The sequence below is a fragment of the Lytechinus pictus genome, unplaced genomic scaffold (assembly GCF_037042905.1).
Source record: "Lytechinus pictus isolate F3 Inbred unplaced genomic scaffold, Lp3.0 scaffold_20, whole genome shotgun sequence".
Taxonomy (NCBI): Eukaryota; Metazoa; Echinodermata; class Echinoidea; order Temnopleuroida; family Toxopneustidae; genus Lytechinus; species Lytechinus pictus.
In genome coordinates this window covers 7,944,275-7,969,704 of record NW_026974141.1, presented here as the reverse complement: position 1 = coordinate 7,969,704, position 25,430 = coordinate 7,944,275, and the positions used below count along the sequence as shown (strand labels likewise).

Sequence of the window (25,430 nt, the reverse complement as noted above, 5' to 3'; positions counted from 1 at the left end):
CAGTATTTGCAGTAAACACTGATTTCATGAGAAAGTCTGTAAAACAAGGCTTAATTGTCAGTATATCATCGAGGATCTAGATCTGGTACAGTTACATAAACTGAACTTTGTGAAATCTTGAAATCTACGCTGAAAAATGTTCACACTGAAGATCACCAACACAGATAGGCACACGTGGGACAGTGTATTATTATTGCTAAAATAAAGACCCGACGGAAGTGACCGAATCCGCGCTTATTTTGCTTATTTCTCAGCAATTACACAATTTCTTCCAGAATCCTTTGGCACATATTTTTTATTCATACAAACAGACACTTAGGTGGTCATTATATTAGATTATGTAAAAAGTCATTTTTAGATCGTTACCAAAACTGGAATTTATCTTTAAGTATGGGAAGCCAAAAGTATCAATTTTTTTTATTAAGTTGTATGTTTCTTATGTTTACTTTGCTCTTTCCTGATTCATCGATGGTGAAGACAATAATCTTTTTATACTTCCTAGACAATTATGAATGATTTGAGAGCCAAATGAGCTGAAGTATGATATCTCTACTGTTAGTGATTTATGTAACAATTGGCTCTCCATACTTAAACCACAACTTTAAACCTGAGTTTCAGTTAAACCCGACTTCAGAATACTGGCCTTTGAGTGATCACTGGAAAAAAAAACTAACTCCCCGTCTTTTCATTTAATAGATGGAAGGGTTCGAGCAAAGTACTTTGACACTAATTGCAGTGAATGTCTATACTGGGAAGCTTACTTGTATACTGCGTGAAAATGAAATTAATCAAATCAAGCATGAGTGATCAAGCATTAAGAGCAGAATTGGACATCACTACCCTAAGATCTGAAGTATATAATACCCCATGAATTTTCTAGCCATATTTTAAAACCTATTTTCAGTAAGAAATGTATGATAATTACAAAATTTGCAGTTGTTGCTCAATATAAACAATATTTGACAAGACATTTAAAAAACTGAATTCTTGAATATCAAATTTGTATCCCTGTTTCACTACCTTACACCAGAATATTTTTTCATGTGTAAATGAATAATGATGTGTAAACTACCCATGTATGTCATAGGTGACAAGACATTTGCTCGTGCATCATTTGCTCCACGCCTCCAAGCTTTCGTTCATCTAAAATGTGGAGTTAGGGTTAGGGCTTCACTAGGGTTTTATGTTAGAATTACTGTCAGTTTTAGGATAGGGTATAATGTTGAATTGATGGTTAATTTTAGTCATTCGATTTGTGTGTGGAATTTATAGCGGAGCAATTGTCGCCATAGCAAATGTCATGTAACCTTTTGATAAAGGTACAACCCGATTCCTATGTAGCAAAATGTTTTACCAGTCATCTACTGATACTGTAGATTTAATATAGATCATTCATTTCCAGAAGGGGACAGGTTTAATCAACCAAAAACGAACAAGGTTGTTGTCTTTATTGAAATGGTAGAGAAATTTCCAATCTTATGTACTGTCTCAGGGTTAGCTATTAGGATCGTGTTTGTTCGGGCTAATGAGGACATACCCTATCTCTGGAGCAGACAAGGTGTGAAGGGTTGCTGTGTTGCTCCCCATGAGAAGTTTGTTCGTTCTCTGAGCTGAACCTAGCTCCAAGGTTGATTCTCTTAGCCTATCACCAGCTTCAGATTTAAAGGGAGTCATAAGCATGTGAGGAGGGTTTTTATTCTAGGAGAAATGTCTTTATGAAGTCTTGCCCTTGCATAAATTCTACTGCAGTCAGGGTGGTTTTCATCCAAAGCAGTGTTTATTCTCTAAGCAGGAGTGGTAGATTCTGTGATATCGATTCTAGGGGCGTTCCACAAAGAGTTGAGTCTGACTAAAGATTGCTCTTGAATTCACCGCCAGTAGCGTGTGGTATACAATGCATCATTGTATTGGTGGGATCACCCTAATGACTGCAATGTTCTTTATCTCTGAAGCTTATTCTGCAGATCAGGTATAAAACTGCTACTAATTATATACCAAGCATCATATTTCTTCAGACAATTTCATAGGATTGGGTTCTAATTTTCCTCTGATTTTTTCCACTCAGGCAATAGAGCACTGACAGCAGCATCAATAAGATTGCAAGAGCACCACAGACAATCCGCGGCACCATGGGCGACGTCGACGCATGCGAAGTGGAGAGCGGGAAGCAGGAGTACACTCTAAGGCCACGGAATCGGGACTGGAAGGAGAGGACCAAGGTCTGGTTCAAGCGGAACCTCCTCATCATCTTCACGGTAGTGTCAGTATTCGTTGGAGTCTTCCTGGGGATGGGGCTAAGGGCGGCAGAACCTTCTAAAGATGCCATCCTTCTGATTGGATTCCCAGGGGATGTCCTCATGAGGCTCCTGAAGATGCTCATCCTACCCCTCATCGTCTCCAGCTTGATTACAGGTGGGTTTGTTTTTTCCAGAACCTGTTGAACACGATTTGTTTTCATTATAGTACATTTTACTTGCACTCTTGCCCAAAATATTTTGTGGGATGTTCTCAGAAAATCCCAGCCATCTTTTGGCCTGTAGCCTTGCAATCCCTAAATGCATTTTGGTTGAGGAATAACATGAAGGGATTGCCATTGCTCTTATCTGCTTGATGGCAAGTGATTGTTTGAGCTTGAGAATTCAAACAAGTTTGCATAACATTTCATAACATGAATAATCATTCGTAATCTGCATTTACATTCAGATGTATAATGCATGGTTTCTGTTACGTTTGTTTAAACAATAATGGATAAATGGCCATTACAACATATTTGTGCTTGATGAGTCTCTCAGGCATTTTTGGAATCTACCACTTCTTGACTGAGAAAGATCCTCCTTATTCCTTCATGATGATGAGGGTCAAGAGGAAGAGTTAATTTTTCGGATGGATCAATTACTGAAATTTGATTTTTAAGCCCAAGCTATTTTGGCTCATTACCGAGGATCGTCACTATCAACATATCGTGGTCTTGAGGTAAATGCTAATGAGGGACAAATGTACTCTTTAATGTCTTCGTCATCTACACCCTATCCAGGTCTGACCGGTCTTGACGCCAGATCGAGTGGAAAGTTGGGCGGGAGGGCGCTGTTGTACTACTTCTGCACGACCTGCATCGCTGTCATCATTGGAATCATCCTGGTGGTCGCCATCCGCCCCGGGAGAGAGAACATCAAGAAGAACCTCGGAGATGGTAACCAAGTGAAGGAGCTAACGACCTTAGATGCATTCCTCGACCTCCTCAGGTAAGAATATCCCAGGCTGTGTTACAGGAATATTAGCGAAGAGGGACCAAAGCTTGATTCTATCTAACATTGGAAGGTAAGCAAGAGGATCTTAAAATTGCGTTCTTCCCAGACCTTTAGAATATGAATCATTTGGGTGATTTATTCAGGTGTTAAGAGTTCAATAGACACAAACTCGAGAGGCCTGGGCCCTGTCTTACAAAGAGTTACGATTGATCCGTTCAATCGCAACTATGGAAAGCCAGCAATGTCAACATCTAGACTACATGTTTGTCTTTGTTTTCAAAGGACATTGAGCAAATTTCCAAAGGAAAAAAATATGACATTGATGGATTTCCATATACTTGAGATTGATGGGATCAATCGTAACTCTTTGTAAGTCGGGGCCCTGAATTATCAAGGAGATCATTGATTTCTAAAGCATGCAGAATAGAAGGGGATTTTATTCTTTTCCTCACTTGACTGATCGTCTTGGTAAAGAAAAGAGACAAAGAGAATTCATACGTTCCCTTCCTTTCAAGAAGAAATTTTCAGGTTATCAGCAGGGTAAATCTGCCGAGGGGTCTCAAAAGAAAGCAGTTATTCACAAAAAGGGGTATCAGACATTCTTAAAAGACCATAAGGTGACAGATTCTCAAAATATTATTTCTGGCATAGAAAGCAGAAGCAATGTGAGGATTTCAAATGCAATCACAATTCATGTTTCAATCATACAAGCTTTATTCAAGGCGAATGAAAACAAGTCAAAGTAATAAAGTTCAATTCTCATTTTGGTATTTGCGACATATGGTTCCAAAGCGGACCAAGAAGCCATATTTTGCAGGCCATTCCCCTGCCTCTATCTGGATCATAAGTTACTAAGTCTTAGGGAGGACGGATACCTGATCCTTAAATATTTTTAGAGTGTCATATTATGGTCTTTTTAGAATGTCTCGGCCTGTTGGTTGGTTTCTATTGAACCCTGTACACTTAAATAAATGGTCAAAATGCTTCCTAATGCCAAAGGTCTAGGAGTGAATTAATTTCAAGTTCCTCTTGCGTACCTGATAGAAATCAGCTACGATCTATATTTGAAAGTTAATACCGGAATACTCACCCCCCCCCCCTTGCATCTTTTACTCATATATCACTCTCAACGACCCCTGCCACCATACCCGGTGTCATGGTTCCCCTCAAATCTGGAACAATTTACCTCAGTGTATGAAACAACCAGACTCAAAGGCCCATATTCTGAAGTCAGGTTTAACTTAGACCATGGTCTAACTCTGTGCTAAAATTATGGGAAGCCAAAAGTGTCAATATTTTTATTAAGTTGTATGTTTCTTATGTTTACTGTGCTCTTTCCTGATTCACCGATGGTGAAGACAATCATCTTTTTATACTTCCTAGACAATTATGAATGATTTGAGAGGCAAATGAGCTGAAATATGATATCTCTACTGTTAGTAATTTATGTAACAATTGGCTATCCATACTTAAGCCGCAACTTTAAGCCTGATTTTAAGTTAAACCTGACTTCAGAATACAGGCCAAAAAGACAAAGTAATATCCATGTCAAAAACTTAATTAATTGTCATTTGCCTTTGCATGAATGATTAATTTTTGGCTAAATTACTATCACTTTCCACCTGTTTTTGAAAGTACATTGAGACATCTTTGTGATCAGTACCATGTGAATATTACAACTTATTAATCTAAATTATCCAAATGTTTCAAACCAATAGTCCAAGAACTTTTCAAGCTTGCCTCTTTATCTGGCCAAAGTCTGCAGTGCATCTGCAGGCAAACTGTTTCTGTGACATTTATAGTAATCATGATGAAAGAAAACCCCCAACTAAAGTGTCTTCTTTGGTTCTGGTGGGTTACTGCATAAACTCCAATCTTATAAACTGGTTTTTGCAGAGTGGTTTCAGCAAAGTAGATGAGAATGGGGTCAAAGTGTGCTGAGAATTCTGTAGACTTTGAATTGAAACATGCGTGACTCAACATGACGTGCGAACCTAGCTCATGCTCCGGGCCATGAAGCAAGCATTGTCCGTTTAAACTAATCTCTTTCACATGCACAATGATCACAGACGGTGATTTGAGAATGGTGTATGATCACTGAACTTTACCAAGGAACATATAAAACACACTCACATGTATGAAAAAAAGTGATAAGTTGCGAATACATGTAGGTCTTCACCCACTTCATCTACTTTCCCTGTGGTCTCATACCACATGGACTTATTTATCCTAATTCGTCTACAACCAGTTCATCTACGAATCATTTGATCTAATTGACATTCCCAAAAAGGATTTAGGCCTAGCTATTTCGTCTTTTACACACTTGGTCTTAAATTGTTGATTGGTCTACATCCGCTTCATCTACTTCTCCTTTGGTCTTGCCCCACTTGGTCTGATCCCTACTTGATCTAATCCTTCTTGGTCTAATCCTACTTGGTCTAATCCTACTTGGTCTAATCCTACAAGTCTAATCCTATCTGGTCTTATTGTACTTTGTCTAATCCTATTTCGTCTAATCCTTTGTCTAATGCTCCTTGGTCTAATCCTACTTGGTCTAATCTACTTGGTCTAATTCTACTTTGTCTAATTCAACTTGGTCTATTCCTACTTGGTTTAATTCTACTTTGTCTAACCCTACTTGATCTAATCCTTCTTGGTCTAATCTTACTTCGTCTTATCCTACTTGGTCTAATCCCACTTGTCTAATCTCATTTGGTCTAATCCTACTTGTCTAATCTCATTTGGTCTAATCCTACTTGGTCTAACTTGGTATAATCCTACTTGGTATAATCCTACTTGGTCTAATCCTACTAGGTCTAATCCTACCTGGTCTAATCCCACTTGGTCTAATCCTACTTGTGTAATCCCACTTGGTCTAATCCCACTTGGGCTAATCCCATTTGGTCTAATCCTACTTGGTCATTTCCCATTTTGTCTACTTTTCAGTTAGACTTTACCCATTTGTCTAATATTCACTTGATCTAAAGCTGCTTGGTCTAACATCTCTTGATCCATATGGTTAGATGAACTTTTTATGAACCAAATTTCCATTTGACAAATAAAATATAACAAGTATACAAGGTTGAAGTTAGACCAAATGGGCATTGGAATATAAAAGAATTAGACTAAATGGGTATTAGACCAAGTTAAGTTTACACCATGCAAATAGTAGACCATTTGGTGTTGGACTAACTGACAAGTAGACCAACTGCTTGTAGACCAAGTGAATATCAACTGAACAAAATTATTTAGTCATCACAAACCATTGACAGTTAAAATGGACCATACATGTAGATCTGGGACCAACTGGGTTGATATTTCTGAATTAGATCAGTGAGGTAAGCTGAATTTCCTCTGCATTTAGTCAAGTACTTGTAATGGTTATTGTTGGTCAATTTTAACATAATCATTATATATCATATTAAAGCTTAGGAAATGAATTTTCAAGCCTAATAAAAATCTCAATATTCATTTGGGTTGATTTATTGTTGGTCTAGGGGTTGCAGGTCACAAAATCACAAACCATTGACAGTTCATGAACCATAATTGTGGAACACATTACAAAATGCTAATAATTCCTTACTCTGATATTCATTCTTGATTTATTTTCATCGTTCTTCCATTAATCTGTTTCATAATTGTTATTGTTATTAAAACCACCTTGATCCATGGTGGACTTCACTTTAATTTATTGCCATTTCCAAATAACTGGGTCATGTATGAATGATGCATGATAGCCAGACTCAAGGATGCCTGTTGTTTACAATCTATGACCCCGTTCTCATTACTGTCTTAAAACTAGTTTAGTGGAAACTAGTTGAAGGTGTAATGGGAACGGTCAAAGCGGTCTCGGAAGCGATATTCCACACCGGTTCAGAAAACCACCTCGAGATGTAGTTTTCAAGATCGCTTTGCCTCATTAAACTGGTTTAATGTTCGTCTGGAAGCGGCCTTCGCACATGTTGTGTGGAGAATGCCTACGCTGCGGTTTCAAATTTCATGCGAAACTGAGAGCGTACCCACAGCAACAAGATCGCTTTTCATGAAGTGGTTTAAAAAAAACACTTTTTGGTGATCAAATGGGAACGCTAGCAAAGCGATATTCAAAACTGGTTTCCTGAACCAGTTTCTAGTAAACTAGGTTTTAGCTTTGTAATGAGAACGGTGTCTATCTTTAATTTCTTTATGGAATAATACATCAATTTTGAGGTCAAGCTGATTTTATGAGGCTACTTGTCATTGTGAGACATAAGCTATTCATCTTGTCTCGAAATACATCAACATGAATTATGTGTGAAATTGCTAGACCTCTGAAAATATTCTTGGTCATGGCAAATCATGCTTCAACTGCTCCAAAACAGAGGTGATATATTGAACAGATTTCACTATCTCACTCTTTCCTGGTAGTGACAAAAAGATAGACCTCTTGGTCCAAACTGAGTTCCCATAGAAGTTTTTTTTTAAATGTGTGTTTGGTAATACATATTTTTTATACAATATGATTCAACATAATTTCCTTTGAGTGTGTGCTTGTGCATAAAAAAATTGTGGATGGGGGATAGGGGTTCATTTTAATTTAACCCCTTCTTTATTAAAACTTTCTTTGGTTTGCATATATAGGCATGTGACAAGAATTAAACCATGATTTATATGTCGTGAGAATGGTGTCTATATGTGATAAATGTCTCATTAAATTGATAAAATCTTGATACCAGCATGCATTGTCTTTTATAATGTACATGATCAACCATGCATTCACTGCAAATAATGAACTCTTGACTGCGCAGTGTAATGAACAGTGATAAGATAAATGTCTTATGCAGTCTTGTGAACAATCATTTTAAAAGAAGTATGTACAATGAATTTTGAGGCCTTTATCATTGTAGATCTATTATACAGTCAAAGATGTGTTAGTGGCCACTGGTCTATAGCAACCACCTGCCGAAAGTAACCACTAGAACAGATTGTGTGTATAGTGATCTATAGCAGTCACCTCTCTATTGAGATCACATTTTGTGTTTCCCTTCGGTGATCACTTTAGACAGGTTAAACTTTATTACATTTTGATGTGTTTGATTCAAGCCAAACTTTATGAAAGGATAAAGGCTGGCTAAGACTCAAATACGCTAACCATCGCAGAGGACCATATGTGTATGTTTATTTCCGATTGGTCCAATGTCAATTCGTCCAATTCCCAACTCATCTACTATCATTTGGTCTACCATCAGTTTGTCCACTATCCACATGGTGTAATTGCCATTTCGTCCACTCACTTTCGTCTAATAGCTACTGAGTCCAATAGCCATTTAGTCAAGGTACCATTTGGTCTAATTGGACTAAGTGTTAATTGGGCAAAATGATTGAAAACAAAATGAGTCGTTGACCAACTGGTTATAAGAGGAAATGCTCATAGATGAACTTGGGATTAGACGAAGTGATTATTTCTCCAAATGGTTATTGGACCAAATGGCTGTAAGGCGAAATGTTGATTGACGGAATGGCATTAGACTAAATGAAGGTAGACCATGTGATGTTTGGACGAGTTGGCGATAGACGAATCGGCAGTTTACCATGTGTGTAGGGCGTGATTTGCCCAATTATTCTAATGAACACATTGCCTTTCTACAAATAAGACCACCACATGACATAGATCCTACATGTGTAGAAGCCACAGAGATTGCTTTAAAAGATGGAATTACTTTAGACGGTGCTGCACCATCCCAAGTTTGCTCAATCTCGAGATTTTAGCCCGATCGGCCCTCTTCGCGATTAATCTTGAGATTCAAGAAACCCCGTCTCCACCATCGCAAGAAGAGCGATTCCTGCTCGAGCGAGGCATCGATGCATTATGGTCTGACGCCGTGAATATATAATCCCGAGTGCGTCTGCACCTGCGAATTAGCGCGATAATTCGTAAAATAGCGTGCTATTTTGCAAATTATCTCAAGTTGACTTGGGATTGCAATCTCGAGATTAATCCTACGCTATAATTGCGTCTCCATTACAAATAATCTTGAGATTGTTCAGATCGAGATAATTTGCCGGATCAGAAATAGCGCGCTAATTTGAAAACTCGGGATGGTGCAGACGGCCCTTAAAATAGCAGATTTTCTTTCCAAGATAAAGGACATGCATGAGTGACTTAGTCCACATTGTAGAAAAGTGCAGTTCATGTGATTGTGATATTTTCCGACAGGATGCGGGAAATGTCACCTTGATCATTCACTCGCATCATTCAAACAAAAAAAAGTGATTTTACACCCAAATGTTCCCACCAGTTTTTGGTGTTACTCATGTTTCTTGCCTTCAAGTGAATGTGTACAGGAAGCATGTGGCGGTCCCTACTGTTGAGTCTATAGGAATGACATAGTTCAGTGGTTGATTAATGAATCTTCCACACTAGTCACTCCATTAATGTTGTCCCTTAAATTGGTCGTTTCTCCTTTCTCTTTTATTTTTGCCTCTCCCCCGTCTTTCTCTAATATTTTGTACTTTTTTTTCTTTTCCTCTTTATCTCTCCCTCTCTCTATCTCTTTCTTTTGATTCCTATAAATTCTGCCTCCCTATTTTTTTTTATCCTCGCACGCCTCTTTCTCCTGTTAACCCATGCATATTGCTTTCTCCTCTTTCTCTCCCTTTCTCTCTCTCTGTATATATATATATATATATCTTTGTGTCTATATCTCCTTTGACTCCTCTCTCTCCTTTAGCTCCCTCCCTACTTCATTCTATCTCCCATCCTTTTGTGATATTCTATCTTTGTTTTCTATCAATATGTTCCTCTTTGTTTCTCCTCTATTTCTTTCTCTTCAAACCCCTCTTCTAAGTTCTATCTCCCTCTCTTTCCCTTCTCTTCTCTCTTGTATCTCTTTTTCTATCCTTCCCTCCGTCCCTCCCTTCTGTACTTCCCATCCATCTCTCTCTCTCTCTTCAAATGCTGTCAAAGCCAAAGTCCAAGCACATTTACCCATTTCTATTTGACTTCAAACCATAGGACAACAAAAGCCACGAAAGGCATCATTCAACTTCCCCCCCCCCCCCCGACGAGTTTGCACAGTGCATTCTTTCCCTGTCATAATACTATTGTGCTATTCTAACTCGAGTCCAACACAATGCAAAATATGATTTGCACTCACTTTGCATGAAATGTAGAAAATACATCTTGCTCTATTGTTATTATTATACATAATCCCTATTGAATTGCACTCAGGCAATTGCCGGAGGCTGGGCAAAGTAAAATTTGGTGTGTAAGTGTACTTTTTAGCTGTTGAAATGGGTCCCGGTTGCAGTCTTTTTTACTCTACAAAAATGAATGATTTTTAAGTTGAATCATTAGAAAAGGACTCAGTAATGTGAATGATACAATAATAACAATAATCTGCTTTTATATAGCACTTAATATATCAGAACAATGTCTCAAAAGTGTTTTTTAGATACATTATTACCCTAGTCATCAGATCCCGACATGCCCGCATACAATGTATGCATTTTGTCCACTTTCTGGGGAGCATTCCAATGAGAGTTCCAAAATTTAATTACTAGGCCTACTACATAGGGCTTTTGCATCCTACAGGGTACCCATTGAACACCTGGGTGGAGAGTGGCAAATTGTGGATTGACGCTTTGCCAAAGGGTGCTAGGCCATAGTGGAATTCGAACACTCTGATTACAAGGCGAGAATCATAACCTCTACACGACGACGCTTAGAGTATTATTGAACATCCCAACATTGTAAACATATTTTAGCAGTTTGTTTGAATGTTACCTTGGTGGAAACTTAGCGCCTTGCCTTAATGATATTTTTATCCTTATTTTGAAGACTCAATTTTGACACATGTCTTACAAACTTGTGATTATATATTAGAAAGCTACAAAAATATTGAATCCTAATTTTTTCAGCCCATTTCATGCTTCAGATTAAGAAATGGTTTTAGAGGAAAGAGAGAGAGAAAAAAAATTCATTTTTTTTTACTCTTTTTTTGTGAATTCTCTCTCATTTACTTGGATTCTTATATCTTTCCCTCTTTTTCTTCATATTTCTCTTCCTCTGTTTTCCCTCTCCCCCCCTCATTCTCTTTTCAACTTTCTCACTCACCATCCCTCTCGCTTTCACTCTATTACCCCCCCCCCCCCTCTCTCCCCCCTTCTCTCTTACCCCATTTTCCCCACCCTCCTCAGAACAACAAAGAAAACCCAAGCATAAATTGATCAGAGGATTTATATTCTTGCAAATCGACAATGATAGATAGATAGTGTTTGATAGATGCGAATGGGATCCAGCCTGTTTCCTCTCATCTATATTACTGCCTCGATACATCACTTCCCTTTGCGATCCCGAGACGTTCCCAGGATTTAAAATAGGGGGCTTTCATACCAAAACAGTCAAAGAAAATATTTATTATTTTATGTCTACAAATTTTACCCAGAATTCTCTTTGCTTTGTCAAGTTATTCCGCGGGACTAAAAAAAAGGTGCTCTCATACCTACACAGTCACAGGCAATATCAGGTATATTCTGTTAAACAGATTCTACCCAGTTTTATCTTTGCTATCTTTGGCATTCCCAGGGCTCCAATTTTCATACCTTCCCCGTCACAGAAAATATCTGGAATTTAATACAAATTCTACCCATAATTTTCTTTGTCATCCCAAGATATGTGATCCCAAGATATGTGATCCCAAGATATTCCCAGGACTGAATAGAAGAGCTTTCACCCCTTCCCCGTCACATAAAATACCTAGTATGTTCTGTTTACAAATTCTACCCAGAGTTCTATTAGCAATCTTCAGACAATCCCAGGGCTGCAACGAAGGGCTTTTAAACCTTCCAAGTCAAAGAAAACCTATTTACTGCAAGTTTTCTCTTTTGCGATCCCAAGATATTCCCAAGGCTCCAACAAAGAGCTTCAGTATGTTTCCAGTTACAGAAAATATCTCGTATTTTGTGTTTACACATTCTATCCAGTTTGGAATACTATAGGTAGGATCTATTTTGGCACTGTGGAAACAAGTACTTGTAATATCCTCAAAAGAAATAATCTAGTTTGCAGGTTATTCTCAAAGTCAGGAGCCAAAAGTCATGTCCATCTATCTTATTCAAATAGGAGCCCATTATAAAAGTAAACAAAAAAACACATGATGATAGTTTTAAAAATTGCTTCTGTTAAGGGTCGGGGGGGGGAGGGAAGACTCCTAGAAATCTTTTTTGTGGTATTAATGGTAATTTTCTGGTAACTTGGCCCATACTTTTTAAATATCTGATAGAAAATGTTGAATTATTGTACAAATGCTGATTTCTTTAAAGTATTGATCGTCTCATAGAGGGACAGATTTATCATACAAACAATTATAAGAAATATAGTACACCTGACAATTAAAGTGAAATATCACAATTGTCACATGTAGATCACTCTTTTATAATTCAATATGTGGTCTTTTCACAACAGGAGATGGTACAAAAATATAAACCTTTTCGTTTATCCCAGATCTGTCAAATTTGATTTTGTGTTCGATTTTTAAAAATTCTTTTTTTTTTCTTTTACAGGAATTTCTTCCCAACAAATTTGGTGCAAGCTTGTTTCCAGCAGGTATGTTTAATTCATTACATTTGTCCAGTTTGATGCAGTATAAAAACGCAATTAGAACAAACAATTTAATTACATTTAACGAATAAAGTAACTGATAAAGTTATTGAAAAAAAGAAAAACAAACTCAATATTATACAATGTAAAATGACAAAGTAATATTTTTCATTGCATATATTGTTACCACTGTAGATCTGTATTTTTTTTATCATTTGAAAGAAAAAAAAATTATTGGAACTGCTTTTGTGTGTTTTACCTCCTGTTCATTTTAGTAGTGTTTTTATGTCACATGTTTGGTAGTGTAATACATGAAAATGTCACAATTTATTTTTGTTACGTCATAGCCTGACTGCCTGACCCTGGCGATACCACTAGGGCAACAATGGACAGACCGGTATTAAAATAAATACCCTTCGGTATATTGATTGTCTCATTGGCAGTGCCAAGGATTCAAATCCTATCGATGCACTTGCATCCTTTGGCAAGGTGTTTATAAATGAATAGCAATACGCAGTAATGTTAGCTAAGGTTTGACGGTAACATCACCAAAGAGCACTAGGCTATGGGATATGGTTTCAACTTCAAAGCTGGGACTGCAAAGTACAAAAGCATTGCATCTACAACTAAATTATCACTCCAAGCCCTGTCGTAGAAAAGTTGCTATTGTAAATTTGCCACCAAATATTAAATCCTTGATTTTGATTGGCTGTTGAGCCATGTTACCTTGGTAGTTACCATTGGAAGGCAAAGTTACCATTATAGCAACTCTTATGCAACGAGGTCCGGAGCGATATTTTACCCAATATTGGGTATGCGGTATGTGGTAGATTTGCAATACCATGCAGCCCTTGTGCATGTTTAATAAAAAACTTTCTTTCTCTTTTATTTTTCACTAGACACAAACATACCAAGCAGAAGAGGATGTTGTAGAGAGAAGAATCGTTAACGGCACGCTTTTAAACTCCACGGCTTCATACGCCGAAAGTGCAGATAATATAACGAATCCCGTGAACGTCACGTACGAATACGTCACAGTGGGCACACAGATGGTTCGCAAGCAGGGATTCAAGAATGGCATGAACGTACTCGGTAAGAGGTAGTGAGTGTTTTCGTTTGTGGTGCGATTGGCGATGGTGTTGGTGATGTTGCTGGTGGTGTTGGTGTTTGTGGCAGGTGTTGGTGATGTTGCTGATGGTGATATTGCTGGTATTGGTAGAGGTGTTTGTGATGGTGTTGTTGTTAGTGGTGGTGTTTATATTTTAGTTAGGTGTTGGTGTTAATGTTTGTTATGATGCTATTGGTAATGGTGTTGATCATGTTGGTATATTGGTGTTTTGTTGGTACTGTTGATGGTGGTGTTGGTGATGTTGTTATGCTATTGGTGATGGTATTGGTGTTGATGTTTCAGTGTTAATGTTTTAGTTAGTGATGTTGGTATTGGTATTGGTGATGTTGGTATTTGTGGTGATGGTAGTGGTGGTGGTGGTGATGATGTTGGTGTTGATGTTTATGTTGATATGTTGTTATTGATAATGTTAAAAACAATATTAGCAGGATCTAGTGTTATAGCCTGAGGATACAAAGTGAAACTTCCATTACCCCGGCTTTAGCTCGAGCTTTGACTTTTTCAACAGCGCTCAGTGCATTCAAGAAATTAATTCTGCTAGGTACCCATTCACCTCACCTGGGTTTAGTGCAGCACAGTGTTGACAAATTTCTTGCTGAAGGAAAACCTGCCATGGCTAGGATTCAAACCCATGACCTTCTGTTTGAAAGTCGAGAGTCAGAACCACTAGACGACTACATGCTCCCGCCTCCCACATAGTGATCGTGGTGTTGATGATTGCATTTCTGTTAGTGCTGGTGGTAGTGGCGGTGATGGTGGTGTTGTTGGCGTCAGTGTTGGTGGTGGTATTGACGAAAGAAAATGTCATTCACTTTTATTCTTGAATCTTTTAATGCAACGTCCTTTTTAAGCTTCAACATATTAAATGAGATAGAATATTAGCTCTCTTTGAATTATATTTTGCATTGATTTTTTCCCTCAGTAACGAAAAAGAATATACCGAAACAAAAACAAGTTTAGTGTAAAGCTGTGGTCTCGCAACTACCATCATTAATTCTTTCCTCAACTGTTGTAAATACAAGAACTAGGCTAGCTTCTTTCAGAACAAATTAAATTGACAGAGTATACACATTAGTCCTGTGTTTTGCTTCCGAGCATTGCCATCTTATATTTTTGCACATTTCAGAAGAAAGCATCCACAGTGTATTCATTTCCTTCCCTGGAAATTCACAGAAAATCAGGAATTTTTAAATTGCATATATATATAAGGGTATGAACCATGGACTTAAATGACAAAGGCATAGGTTGTTATGTCATGGTGTATGTCCACATGTTGTCTACATGCATATTGAGGCCAATCCAACTCGGAGGAATGCATGGACGGTCTATTTGGGCGGAGCACCTTTGCCGAAAAGTTTGAATTGCCCAACTTTTCTCACCGTACTGAATAGCCTTTTGACACGGCCGGCATTGTGCCTGCGATACACACAGACACTGCGCCAACAATCGGCTGTTTTCTCTCCAAACAGCTTGCCTTGGCCTTGTGGTTCGGGGGCAGGTCTCACCACAAGAAGGGTTACTTCTTTAAAGAGTGAAACCTGACCGCAATGTCATAAATATCCATAGGTGTAGGAAAGTTATCCTCCTTTGCGGCTAAAGGCGTGTTTCTTTTCTTAAGCTTGTTGAAATCGGGTAGTTTGGCGGTCTGAGCAAGCTCACATTTTCCAAGCTTTTTTTCTCAACTTTTGAATGGGTGATAACCAGTTGCCTTATTGTGTATCCCTGGCATTTTTGTAGCTCCTATAGAAGTGTTGCTATGGCTTCTATTTTGCTTTTTTTTTTTCATTCTCCCTCTCTCTCTCTGTCTATCTCTGTCTTTATTTCCCCATTTCTTTGTATCTCATTCTCTCTCCCCTCTCTGCCTCTCTTTCACTCCCCACTGTATATCCCCCCCTGTGCCTCTGTCTGTCTCTCTTACTCTTCCCTATATGTCTTTCTTCATCTCTTTCTCTCTGTGTATCCCTGTCTCTCTCTGTGTCTGTCTGTCTGTCTGTCTCCCTCATCTCTTCCATGTGGTATCTCTTTCAAACTCTACCGTACTACTGGCATAGTTTGAAAGAGATACCACATGGAAGAGAAAGAAAAGGGAGGGGAACACTAAAAGGGGAAATACAAAATAGGAGATATAGACCTAGTGGCAGACTGGTAGTAGGTCTTTATCTCCTATTTTGTCTTTCTTCCTATAGTTTCTCCCCTCCCTTCTCTTTTCTTAAATATTTTCTAGTCTGTCACTTACTCTCTCTTCTCTCCCCTCTCTTCCTAAATCTCATCTACTTTTCTGTCTACTCTCTCCTCCTCCCTTCTCTTTTCTTAAATCTCTTCTTCTGTTACCTCCTTACTCAGTCCTTCTCACTCTTCTTTTCTAACCTGGAGGTATCTAAAGTAGGTCATCAAGTGTTCCTTACATGGCTTTGATTTGGAATTCCTAAACAAATCAAGGTCAGAGTTCAGATTGATGTGTGTTACTGATTCTTGTTGGCTTCACCAAAGTACCAGTTTTCCTGAAGCCAAAACAAAATCAGTTGAACTGCCCTTTCACCCCGGCCATTTTAGTGGGTCAGTTGGTCATTGACAATGGTTAGTTTTCCATCAGGTCCAAGTTTGCTTGGTCTCGGGATCTTAGCCTGATCAGCCCGTCTTAGCTGGTGCTGCATCAGGGTAAATTGCCACCTGGGCCCCGCCTTGCAAAGAGTTGCAATCGATCCAATCAACCACAACTGTGGACGGCCGGCAACGTCACCATCTAATATGCAAATTTGTTCAGAATATTTTCTAGATATGATGTACATTCCTACATACTTTCATTTGTCTAATGCTATTCGTCTAATAACCATTTAGTCCATACACCATTTGGTCTAATTGGACTTAGTGCCAATTGTGCAAAATGAAAGAAAATGAAATGGATATTAGACCAACTGGTTATGAGACGAAATGGTGAATAGACAAAGTAAAGATTGGACGAAATGGTTAATGGACCAAATGGCTGTTAGACGAAATGTTGATGTTGATGTTGAGCAGCATTAGACTAAATGAAAGACCATGTGATGAGTGGACGAGATGGCAGTAGAAGAATTGGCAATTTACCCATTTATCGCTCTTTTGAAAATGGTCAATGGTCATCATACTCTGAGCTTGCTAACCAACAACTTTTTTTCCGAACCTTGAAAAATCATCCAAATTGGCACTCTTGTTAAGTAATATTCCCTATTTGCTTTGGAAATGAGGTGTTTTCGCGACATTCAGTAAATAGGTTTATTTCTAGCCTTGCAGGAAAGCGATGATAGAGGATGTCATTGTGTGTTTGCTCCATGAAGCATTAAAAGGAATGTCCGTCAGTGCCTGGTCTGATGTAGTTGTCATCATGAACACATTTTTTTTTTCAAATCAGGTGGTGAACGGGCTCTATGTTTTCCTGAACCCCACCCACCTCCCACCAATTTTCCCATTACTTTCTTTGCTCACTACATGCGTGTACCCTATATAGGCATAGACCCTGATTGAAACTTTGATCTACATGTTTGTCTGCACACGAGACTAGCCCAAATACAACTTGCAGGGACCTTCTGTACATAGGTTAATGGCAAGGACCTTTAGGCTGAATATTCAGACTACTTTTCTTGGGTTAAGGGCAGGTTTGCACAGCAAACTACATTTACCCTCTCTGATACAGCCAGCAACAATTTTAGTTTTAGTGTGATTTTTTAAGTAACCATGAAGTGTCCAAGTTTAGTCTACTTATAAGTTTAAAACACTTAAAGGTATCATTGTTTGTAGTGAGTAATACCGGGAGTGCACATCATGAAACAAATTATGACTTTTTGTTTAAAAAGCTCCTGAACTCCTTGCCTCTGATTGGTTCCGAACAAATTAGTCAAACAGTGAAAACCATTCAAAAGTCGCTTACTGAGACACTCCCCGATTTGTATCTACTTCAGAGTTATACCTGCATGTAGTATATCTGAAAATGCATAGAGGTCTATAGGCCGGTGACTGAAGTTTGGGAACTGGGTTTTCTTTGCTTTACCTACATACATGTACATGTACAAAGCTGTTGCTGCTGATGCTTAAAACAGCCATGATGAAAAATGACAATTGTTCATGTGAAGTAGGCCAGGCCAGGCAGAGTTTAAGCGGCATCGCCGCCTGTGTTGGCCGGGTGATGGGAAATTTGTACCTGATTGGCAGCTAACCCCAAACAGACGTCCAATTATCTGCCCGAGACTTGAGGTCAAAGTTCAGGGGGAATGTTCTTTGGAGTACTTTTTGGTGGGAACCTGCCATGAGTGTGTGTGATCTCTCTGTTTCCTTAATTCTCTTGAATAAGATGAATACAAAATAATGTTATTTGGACCTTCTGTGATCTTGATCTCACTTTTTTTCTCTCTCTAAGATGAGTAATTGACAGAGATGTCTTTCAACGGGTGTGTACTCGAAATGCAAATCACTGTGATTCCCCACCCCTCTCTATTTCTGTATCTGTCTCCTTCAACCCCCTCCCCCACCCTCCTCTTTTCTGTCTGCCATCCAAGCTTGATCTCTCTATTCCCGTCGTCGTCGCTTGAATTCAAAGTCATGTCTCAACAGAGACTCTTTAAAAGGGTTGGCCCTACATGCAAAACTTTCATCCTGAGATCACCCCCCATCCACCTATTTTCTCTGTATATGGCTGTGGTCTAGTAGTTCTGACTCTCGCCTCTCAAACAGAGGGATGTGGGTTCAAATCCCAGCCATGGCGTGTTTTCATTCAGCAAAAAAATTACCCACACTGTACTGCACTCGACCCAGGTGAGGTAAATGGGTACCCGGCAGGATGAATTCCTTGGATGCATGAGCGCTAAAAGGCAGCTCAAGCTAAAGCCAAGGTAATAATAATAATAAAAATGCGCCTCGGAATAGATTGTTTCTAAATAGATGGCGCTATACGAATGTCTGTAATTATGTCTCCTCCAGCCCCGCGCCCATCTGTTCTTATCCCCCTCTCTTTCTGTCTCCTTCACTCCTACTTTTTCTCTCTCTGTCTCCTTATATCAGTGTTCAGCCATCTTGCACACAAGATGAACAGTATCTGGTGGATATTTCATAAAACCGTTCGTAAATTACAAACGACTTTACAAATGATTAGTGATCCGTTCTTAGGAGCTTGATCAGCACCAATAAAAACTGGTGCACATGATTGACCATAAGAAAGGATTACAGCGTTTGTAAAGTCATGTGTAACTTAATGAGCAGCTTTATGAAACACCCACCTGGGGAGCATTCATGAAAGGACTTGTCAGACATTTTATCCAACAAGTCTTATTTTATCTAACAGTTTCCATAGTAACATTGCTTCTCAGCCAATCAAAATCAGGGAAAGATGTCAGATCTGACAACTTGTCTGACATAAAATGTTGATGAAATGCTTCCCAGAGTCAGAGCAAAAAAAAATTGCTTATTCATCACTAATTGCTTCATAAAATGCTGCCTGTTTCTTGTCTGTGTTTTTATTTTTTAAGCCATGATGTCTCTGATTTCAGCTCAATGTAATCCATAAAGCTCATCCTTGGCAATTTGTTCTTTGTCTTTAATGACAGGAATCATTGCTTTCTGCATCTTCTTTGGCATCCTACTGGGTCAGATGGGAGAGCGAGGTCGCGTCATGGTCGAGTTCTTTGACATCCTCTCGGACCTGACCATGCAGATGGTCAACATCATCATGTGGTAAGTTATAAGTATGATGATAAGGGTATTTATCATCATTGTCATCATTATCACCATCATCATTATTGTCGTCATTATCATCATCATAACCATCATCGTCATCATCATCATTGTCATCATCATCATCACCATCATAATCATCATCATCATTATCATCATCATCACCACCATCATCACCATCACCGTTATCACCACCATCATCATCATTATCAACATTGTTGTCATCTTTATCATCATCATCTTTATCATCGTCACCCTCATCACCACATCCACCATCATCACCACCATTACCATTATCGTCATCATCATCACTATCATCACCATCATCATTATCACCATCATCATTACTACCATTATCAGCATTATCATTATCTTAACCACCATCATCAGATCATCATCATCAATATCATTATTACCATCATCATAATTATCGTCGCCATCATCATCATCTTCATCATCATTGGCATCACATCATCATCATCCTCTTCATCACCAATTATCATTACAGTCACCATCACCGCCACTGTCATCATCTTCATCATCATTCATACTTCCACCAACACCATTATCATCACCATCTCCATGGCCGCGATTATCACCACCATGATCACCATCATCATCATCATTGAATTTTCGCTATTGCACATTGATATAACAACGATCTTGTACCATCCACTCCCCTACCAGGTACTCACCGATTGGTATCATGAGCCTGATCTGTGCCAAGATCCTGGACATGGACAACCCTGCCGTGGTCTTCTCCAACCTTGGTCTGTACATGGTGACGGTCCTGCTCGGGCTGGTGGTCCATCTGGCATGCCTCATGACCATCTACTTCACCATCACCCGCAAAAACCCCTTCACCTTCTTCAGGGGTCTCTTACAGGCCTGGCTGACGGCCCTCGCGACTTCCTCAAGGTGAGAAATGCCAGTTGCCTGGTAGAGTGAAATCAATCACTCTTTTTAAGTATTAATTCCCTTTGTGATATTGTCAGTTAGCCATTCTTTCTCTCTCTCTCTCTGGCTCTTCCCTTTCTCTTTCTGAACCAATGAGTGGTATTAAAATAGCGCCACCGTGTGTTGGCGTCTTTGGCGACTGCGTATGTGGCACGGATGACCTGGGCTTTAGGCTGTTGGCCTGATCAATAAATGCTGACTTGAATTATCAGCCGAAATAAACCTGGCTGTCGTGTACTGCTTTCGTCACATCTTTGCTGTCTTTTGAGATGGCAAGAGCGACCATTCTGTATAATGAGGTAGCATGTTTCCCCCAAGTTTGCAGCTCTGCGACTCCCGACTCCTACAGTTGTACCAGTCATATTCAGACATCTTGAATAGAGGTGTCCAAAACAATAATTCTGTGAAATAATATCCTGTGCCTTGCCCGATTTTGCAGCACTGTGACTTCTCTGGTCACACCCTGTTGCCATGGGGAGAGATGTCCAGAACAACCATTCATATGTAAGATAATATAAGATATTAGATTTCTTTAAAACTTTATCGACCCCCGATTAGGAGTGTAAGAGTCTCAACAAAAACATATTTGCAATAATGTATTTGTGCTTTCCCTCAATTTTGACAGCTCTGCGACTCTCCCGGTCACATTCCGTTGCCTCGAGGAGAATCTTGGAATCGACAAGAGGGTTACCCGATTCGTCTTGCCTATCGGAGCAACGGTGAACATGGACGGCACCGCCCTCTACGAAGCAGTAGCAACCATCTTTATCGGTCAGCTCAATGGCTACACTTTGACCATCGGCAAAATCATAACAATTAGGTAAGGTCACCCCGAAAGGCGGGAGGCACCTTGTCCAAAGTCCTAGCCGCGTCTTTTTCCGCAAGAATCCAGCGGGAAGGATTTTCATTCCTCATGCTCGGATTTCTTCATGAAAGGACGAACGGAGAATGCATGAAAGCTGTGATGAAATGATGCATAGTGCTTTTAAAGTGGGGATTCTGCTAAACGATGCGGCAAAGACTTTTGACTAGTTTCGTGAAGTGAATGCCGTTGGGTACTGAAGCCCATTTCATGAAAATATATATAATTATATACAAAAAATGCAAAATATCTCAAACAAATTTGACATCAGCCAACTTGAAGGTAATTCCAAAAGTTCAAACATGAAGTGATGCACCCTGGAAAATTTTCTCTCCATGTCAAGGGAGTGGTGTTAGTGGAGAGGTGTTAGTGATTTTGATAGCTTTATTATTATTATTATTATTTGTTTGGCATCACCTGTGTTAAGTCACCTTTAAGTTAAGTCTCCAGTTCCATCATGAAATCCTTTGTTGAAATACTTATTACGATTGTTGCATGTTACTTTTGTATATATTGTTTGATTGATAATTAAAGGGAATGGATGAATTGAATTTGAACTTGAAATAGACGAAAATGCGTTTTGTTTTTAGAGAGCGCAATGAGTAAAATGATGTGCTGTAACCCAGTGCTGTTGCAGAGTGACATTGAGGTAATTAGAGTGATGAGTTTAAAGTTTTAATACATGTAAGTTCTTATCTTAAGATTAGATATGAAAGTGCATCTACAGATTAAATGAGTTGAGTATTTGAAATATTTCTAAGGAAGCAACAGAACTTGGATCCCGTTTTATAATATCATTGACAATATGCAACATTTATGCAGTGCTCAATACAATGTTTCTAAGAACTGCATACTATTACCCCGGCTTTAGCATGGCTACCCTCATCGGACGCTCGAGCATTCAAGGAATTTATTCCTACCGGGTACCCATTTACTACACCTGGGTGGTGAGTGGCAAATGTAGATGAATGCCTTGCCAAAGTGCTGCGATGTGATTCGATCCCCGGACCTTGTGGTTCAAACTATGGAGACTTCTCCCCTGAGCTACGACACCTCTACATTCACATCATATCATGAATATTCTTTTTTCTTTTCTTTTTTCAGCTTAACAGCAACCTTAGCGAGTGTTGGAGCTGCTAGCGTACCTAGCGCAGGTCTGATTACCATGCTTCTGGTGCTCACTGCGGCAGGATTCCCTGTGGAAGATGTCAGTTTGCTCTTCACCGTAGATTGGTTCTTGTAAGTCTTTAATCTTTTCATTTTAGGATCCGTGTCATTTGCTCCGGCGAAAATTGCTGACCTCTGAATTGCACACACTAGTCAAATGACCAACTTCAACCCTGAGTTTAACACTATACCCTACCCTAAACCTGACATAAAACCCTATTGCAACCCAACTCTAACCCTATATTTCAGACCCTGTTCCCATTACACTTTCTAACTAGTTTACTGAAAACCAGTTCAAGAAACCCATTTGATCAGCCGAAAGTGGTTTTCAAAATCACTTCACGTTAAGCGATCTTGTTGCTAATGGAACGCTCTCATTGGGGTGACACGTTTCGCGGAAATTCGAAACCGCATCGTAGGCATTCTACACAAAGTGTGTAGAGTAGTGCGCTTCCCGAAGAACGGTTATGTCCTCACTTATCCTAAAACCAGTTTAACGAGGCAAAGCTATCTTGAAAACTACATCGCGAGGTGGTTTTATGAACCGGTTTTGGAAGATCATTTAGACCGTTCTCAATACACGTTTAACTAGTTTCCACTAAACTATTTTTAGGAAGGTAGTGACAGGGTTCCCACAGTCATGAAAAATCCTGGAAAATCCTATAAAAATTTGTGGTCATGGATAGTCAGGGAATTTGGAAAATTTCTGAAATGTCATGGAATTCCATTTACCTTTTGGCTATGGCAGTTTTCCAGTTTGTCGTGTCTCGCAACTCTCATACTCTGTGATCATGCTCTGCTATTATAATTGGTGTTCATGATTTCCATTTTTCCCAGTTTTGTGACATCCCAAATTCTACATAACTCCCGGGACGTCACAGGAAGTCATGAAAAGCAGCAATTTAGTCAAATTTCTGTGGGAACCCTGAGTGAGAACGGTGTCTATGACAAAATCAAGCCCAGGAGAAAATGTCGTGTCACCTCATATTAAAACCTTTAGTCATCCCCCCTCCCCCAAATTGTGCGTGTCACTATTCAAATTCATTACTACATTATATCCACACTGCACCAGATGTTTTTAGGTGACAATTGCTGTATTCAGCCAACTTTGAACCCATAAGAATTTTTGAAGTAGTGGTCATCTTTAATTGCAACCGAAGAAGGAACATCATCATCATCTTCGGATAATGATAAATACCTGTGCCCTAAAACTGTTGCGGTGTGGAGGATATCATAAACTAATTTGATGTTTACTGAAGAATTTTACCAATTTTACATCAAATTAATTTGATCAGTGCCCCATCTTACAAAGAGTTACGATTAATACAATCGACCACAACTGTATGGAAATCCATCAATGTTGTAATTTTTTCTACAGGAAATTTGCGCAATGTCCTTTGTAAACAAAGCGAAACACACCAAATTTGCAAGAAAATGATGAATGTATGAATATACATCATTTTGAACAAACGTGTAGTTCAGATGTTGACTTTGCTGGCTTTCCATAGTTATGGTTGATCGGATCAATCCTAACTCTTTGTAAAACGGGACCCCGGTTTGTATAGAAAATGAGAGTAACAGAAATGACATTTGCATGAGGCGAAATGTCATGTCTTTAACGCTCCCAAGTGCATTTCCTCTCAAAAACTTGGGAAAAAAAGAATGAATTTATAAATGAAAAGAAAAATGGAAGAGAAAAAGCTCTGTGATATTAAAAATGTAAGAAAGAAGTACTTCAGTAAATATTTTTGTTTACTTTTGACAGGGATCGTTGTCGTACATCTATCAACGTGGTGGGCGACTCGTACGGAGCGGCCATCGTGCATCATCTTTCTAAGAAAGAATTAGATGCATTAGATCGAGAGGTAATTATATTTCATTTCAAGGGGACTAAGTCATAGTAAAAACATAACCAATATAGCCATTTCATAATTACAGTTTCCGCAAGAGCAGATGAAGGTCATTGCCGTTAATTGGTATATAGTGCGTTTTTATACGCCTGTCCTAGGACGGGACGGACATGGATTATGGTATCACGCTCGGTGTCTGTCTGTCCGTCCGTTAACTTTTCCTTGTAAACGCGGTAACTTCAGTTTGACTTAACCTAGGCTCATATAATTTGGTGTGTATGATACTAGCATGGATCCTAGGAAGCCTATTGATTTTGAGGTCAAAGGTCAAGGTCACAGTGACATATTTTCATCTTACCCTTCTGCAGTCCTTGTAAACGCTATAACTTCAGTTTAACTTAAGCTAGGCTCATATAATTTGGTAAATTTAAATAAATTTTCTCAAGATTTAATACACAAAACATTCCAACTTTGAATGGCATAACTTGAGGTATGCATTGAAATCCAAAAATCTTCTTGGTTATTTTTTTTTTGGTGAACTCTATATTAAAGTAACTATTATATGAAAATATTATTTGACTAATCTGAAAAAAGGTATACTGAGAATCTCATTTGTCTGAGTTACCTTGTCTTTTTTTTCTGGGACGCCTTGCAGAGGTCTCCACATTTGATACACAAACCTTTCCATCTCTAAATTGTTTACAGGAAGCCGAGTTAGAGCTGGAAGCTGGAAAGGAATCGGAATACACTGCCAACGGCAAGCCCGAGATGAGAGACGGCAACGTCGTCGCCGACGTCGAGAAGAAAGACGGCGACAACTGGGAGTCTGGGTTTTAGACTATACCCCCACAGGCCATTCATACCACTCTCGGTATAACGGCCGTTTTTTGTGTACATTTGTATTTTTCTGTTTTCATTTTTTTATATATATTATATA

At 39.0% G+C, this 25,430-nt stretch overlaps 1 protein-coding gene across 1 annotated transcript; it reads left to right on the top strand.

The window, feature by feature from the left end:
* Positions 1–2,070: 2,070 nt before the first annotated feature.
* Positions 2,071–25,430, top strand: LOC129283051 (excitatory amino acid transporter 2-like). The gene is made up of 10 exons (XM_064114705.1): positions 2,071–2,412; positions 3,035–3,242; positions 12,792–12,834; positions 13,728–13,920; positions 19,531–19,657; positions 20,345–20,575; positions 21,240–21,434; positions 22,581–22,715; positions 24,409–24,508; positions 25,199–25,430. The coding sequence occupies exons 1-10, from the start codon at positions 2,130–2,132 to the stop codon at positions 25,328–25,330; spliced, it is 1,647 nt and encodes a 548-aa protein (XP_063970775.1). The 5' UTR covers positions 2,071–2,129; the 3' UTR covers positions 25,331–25,430.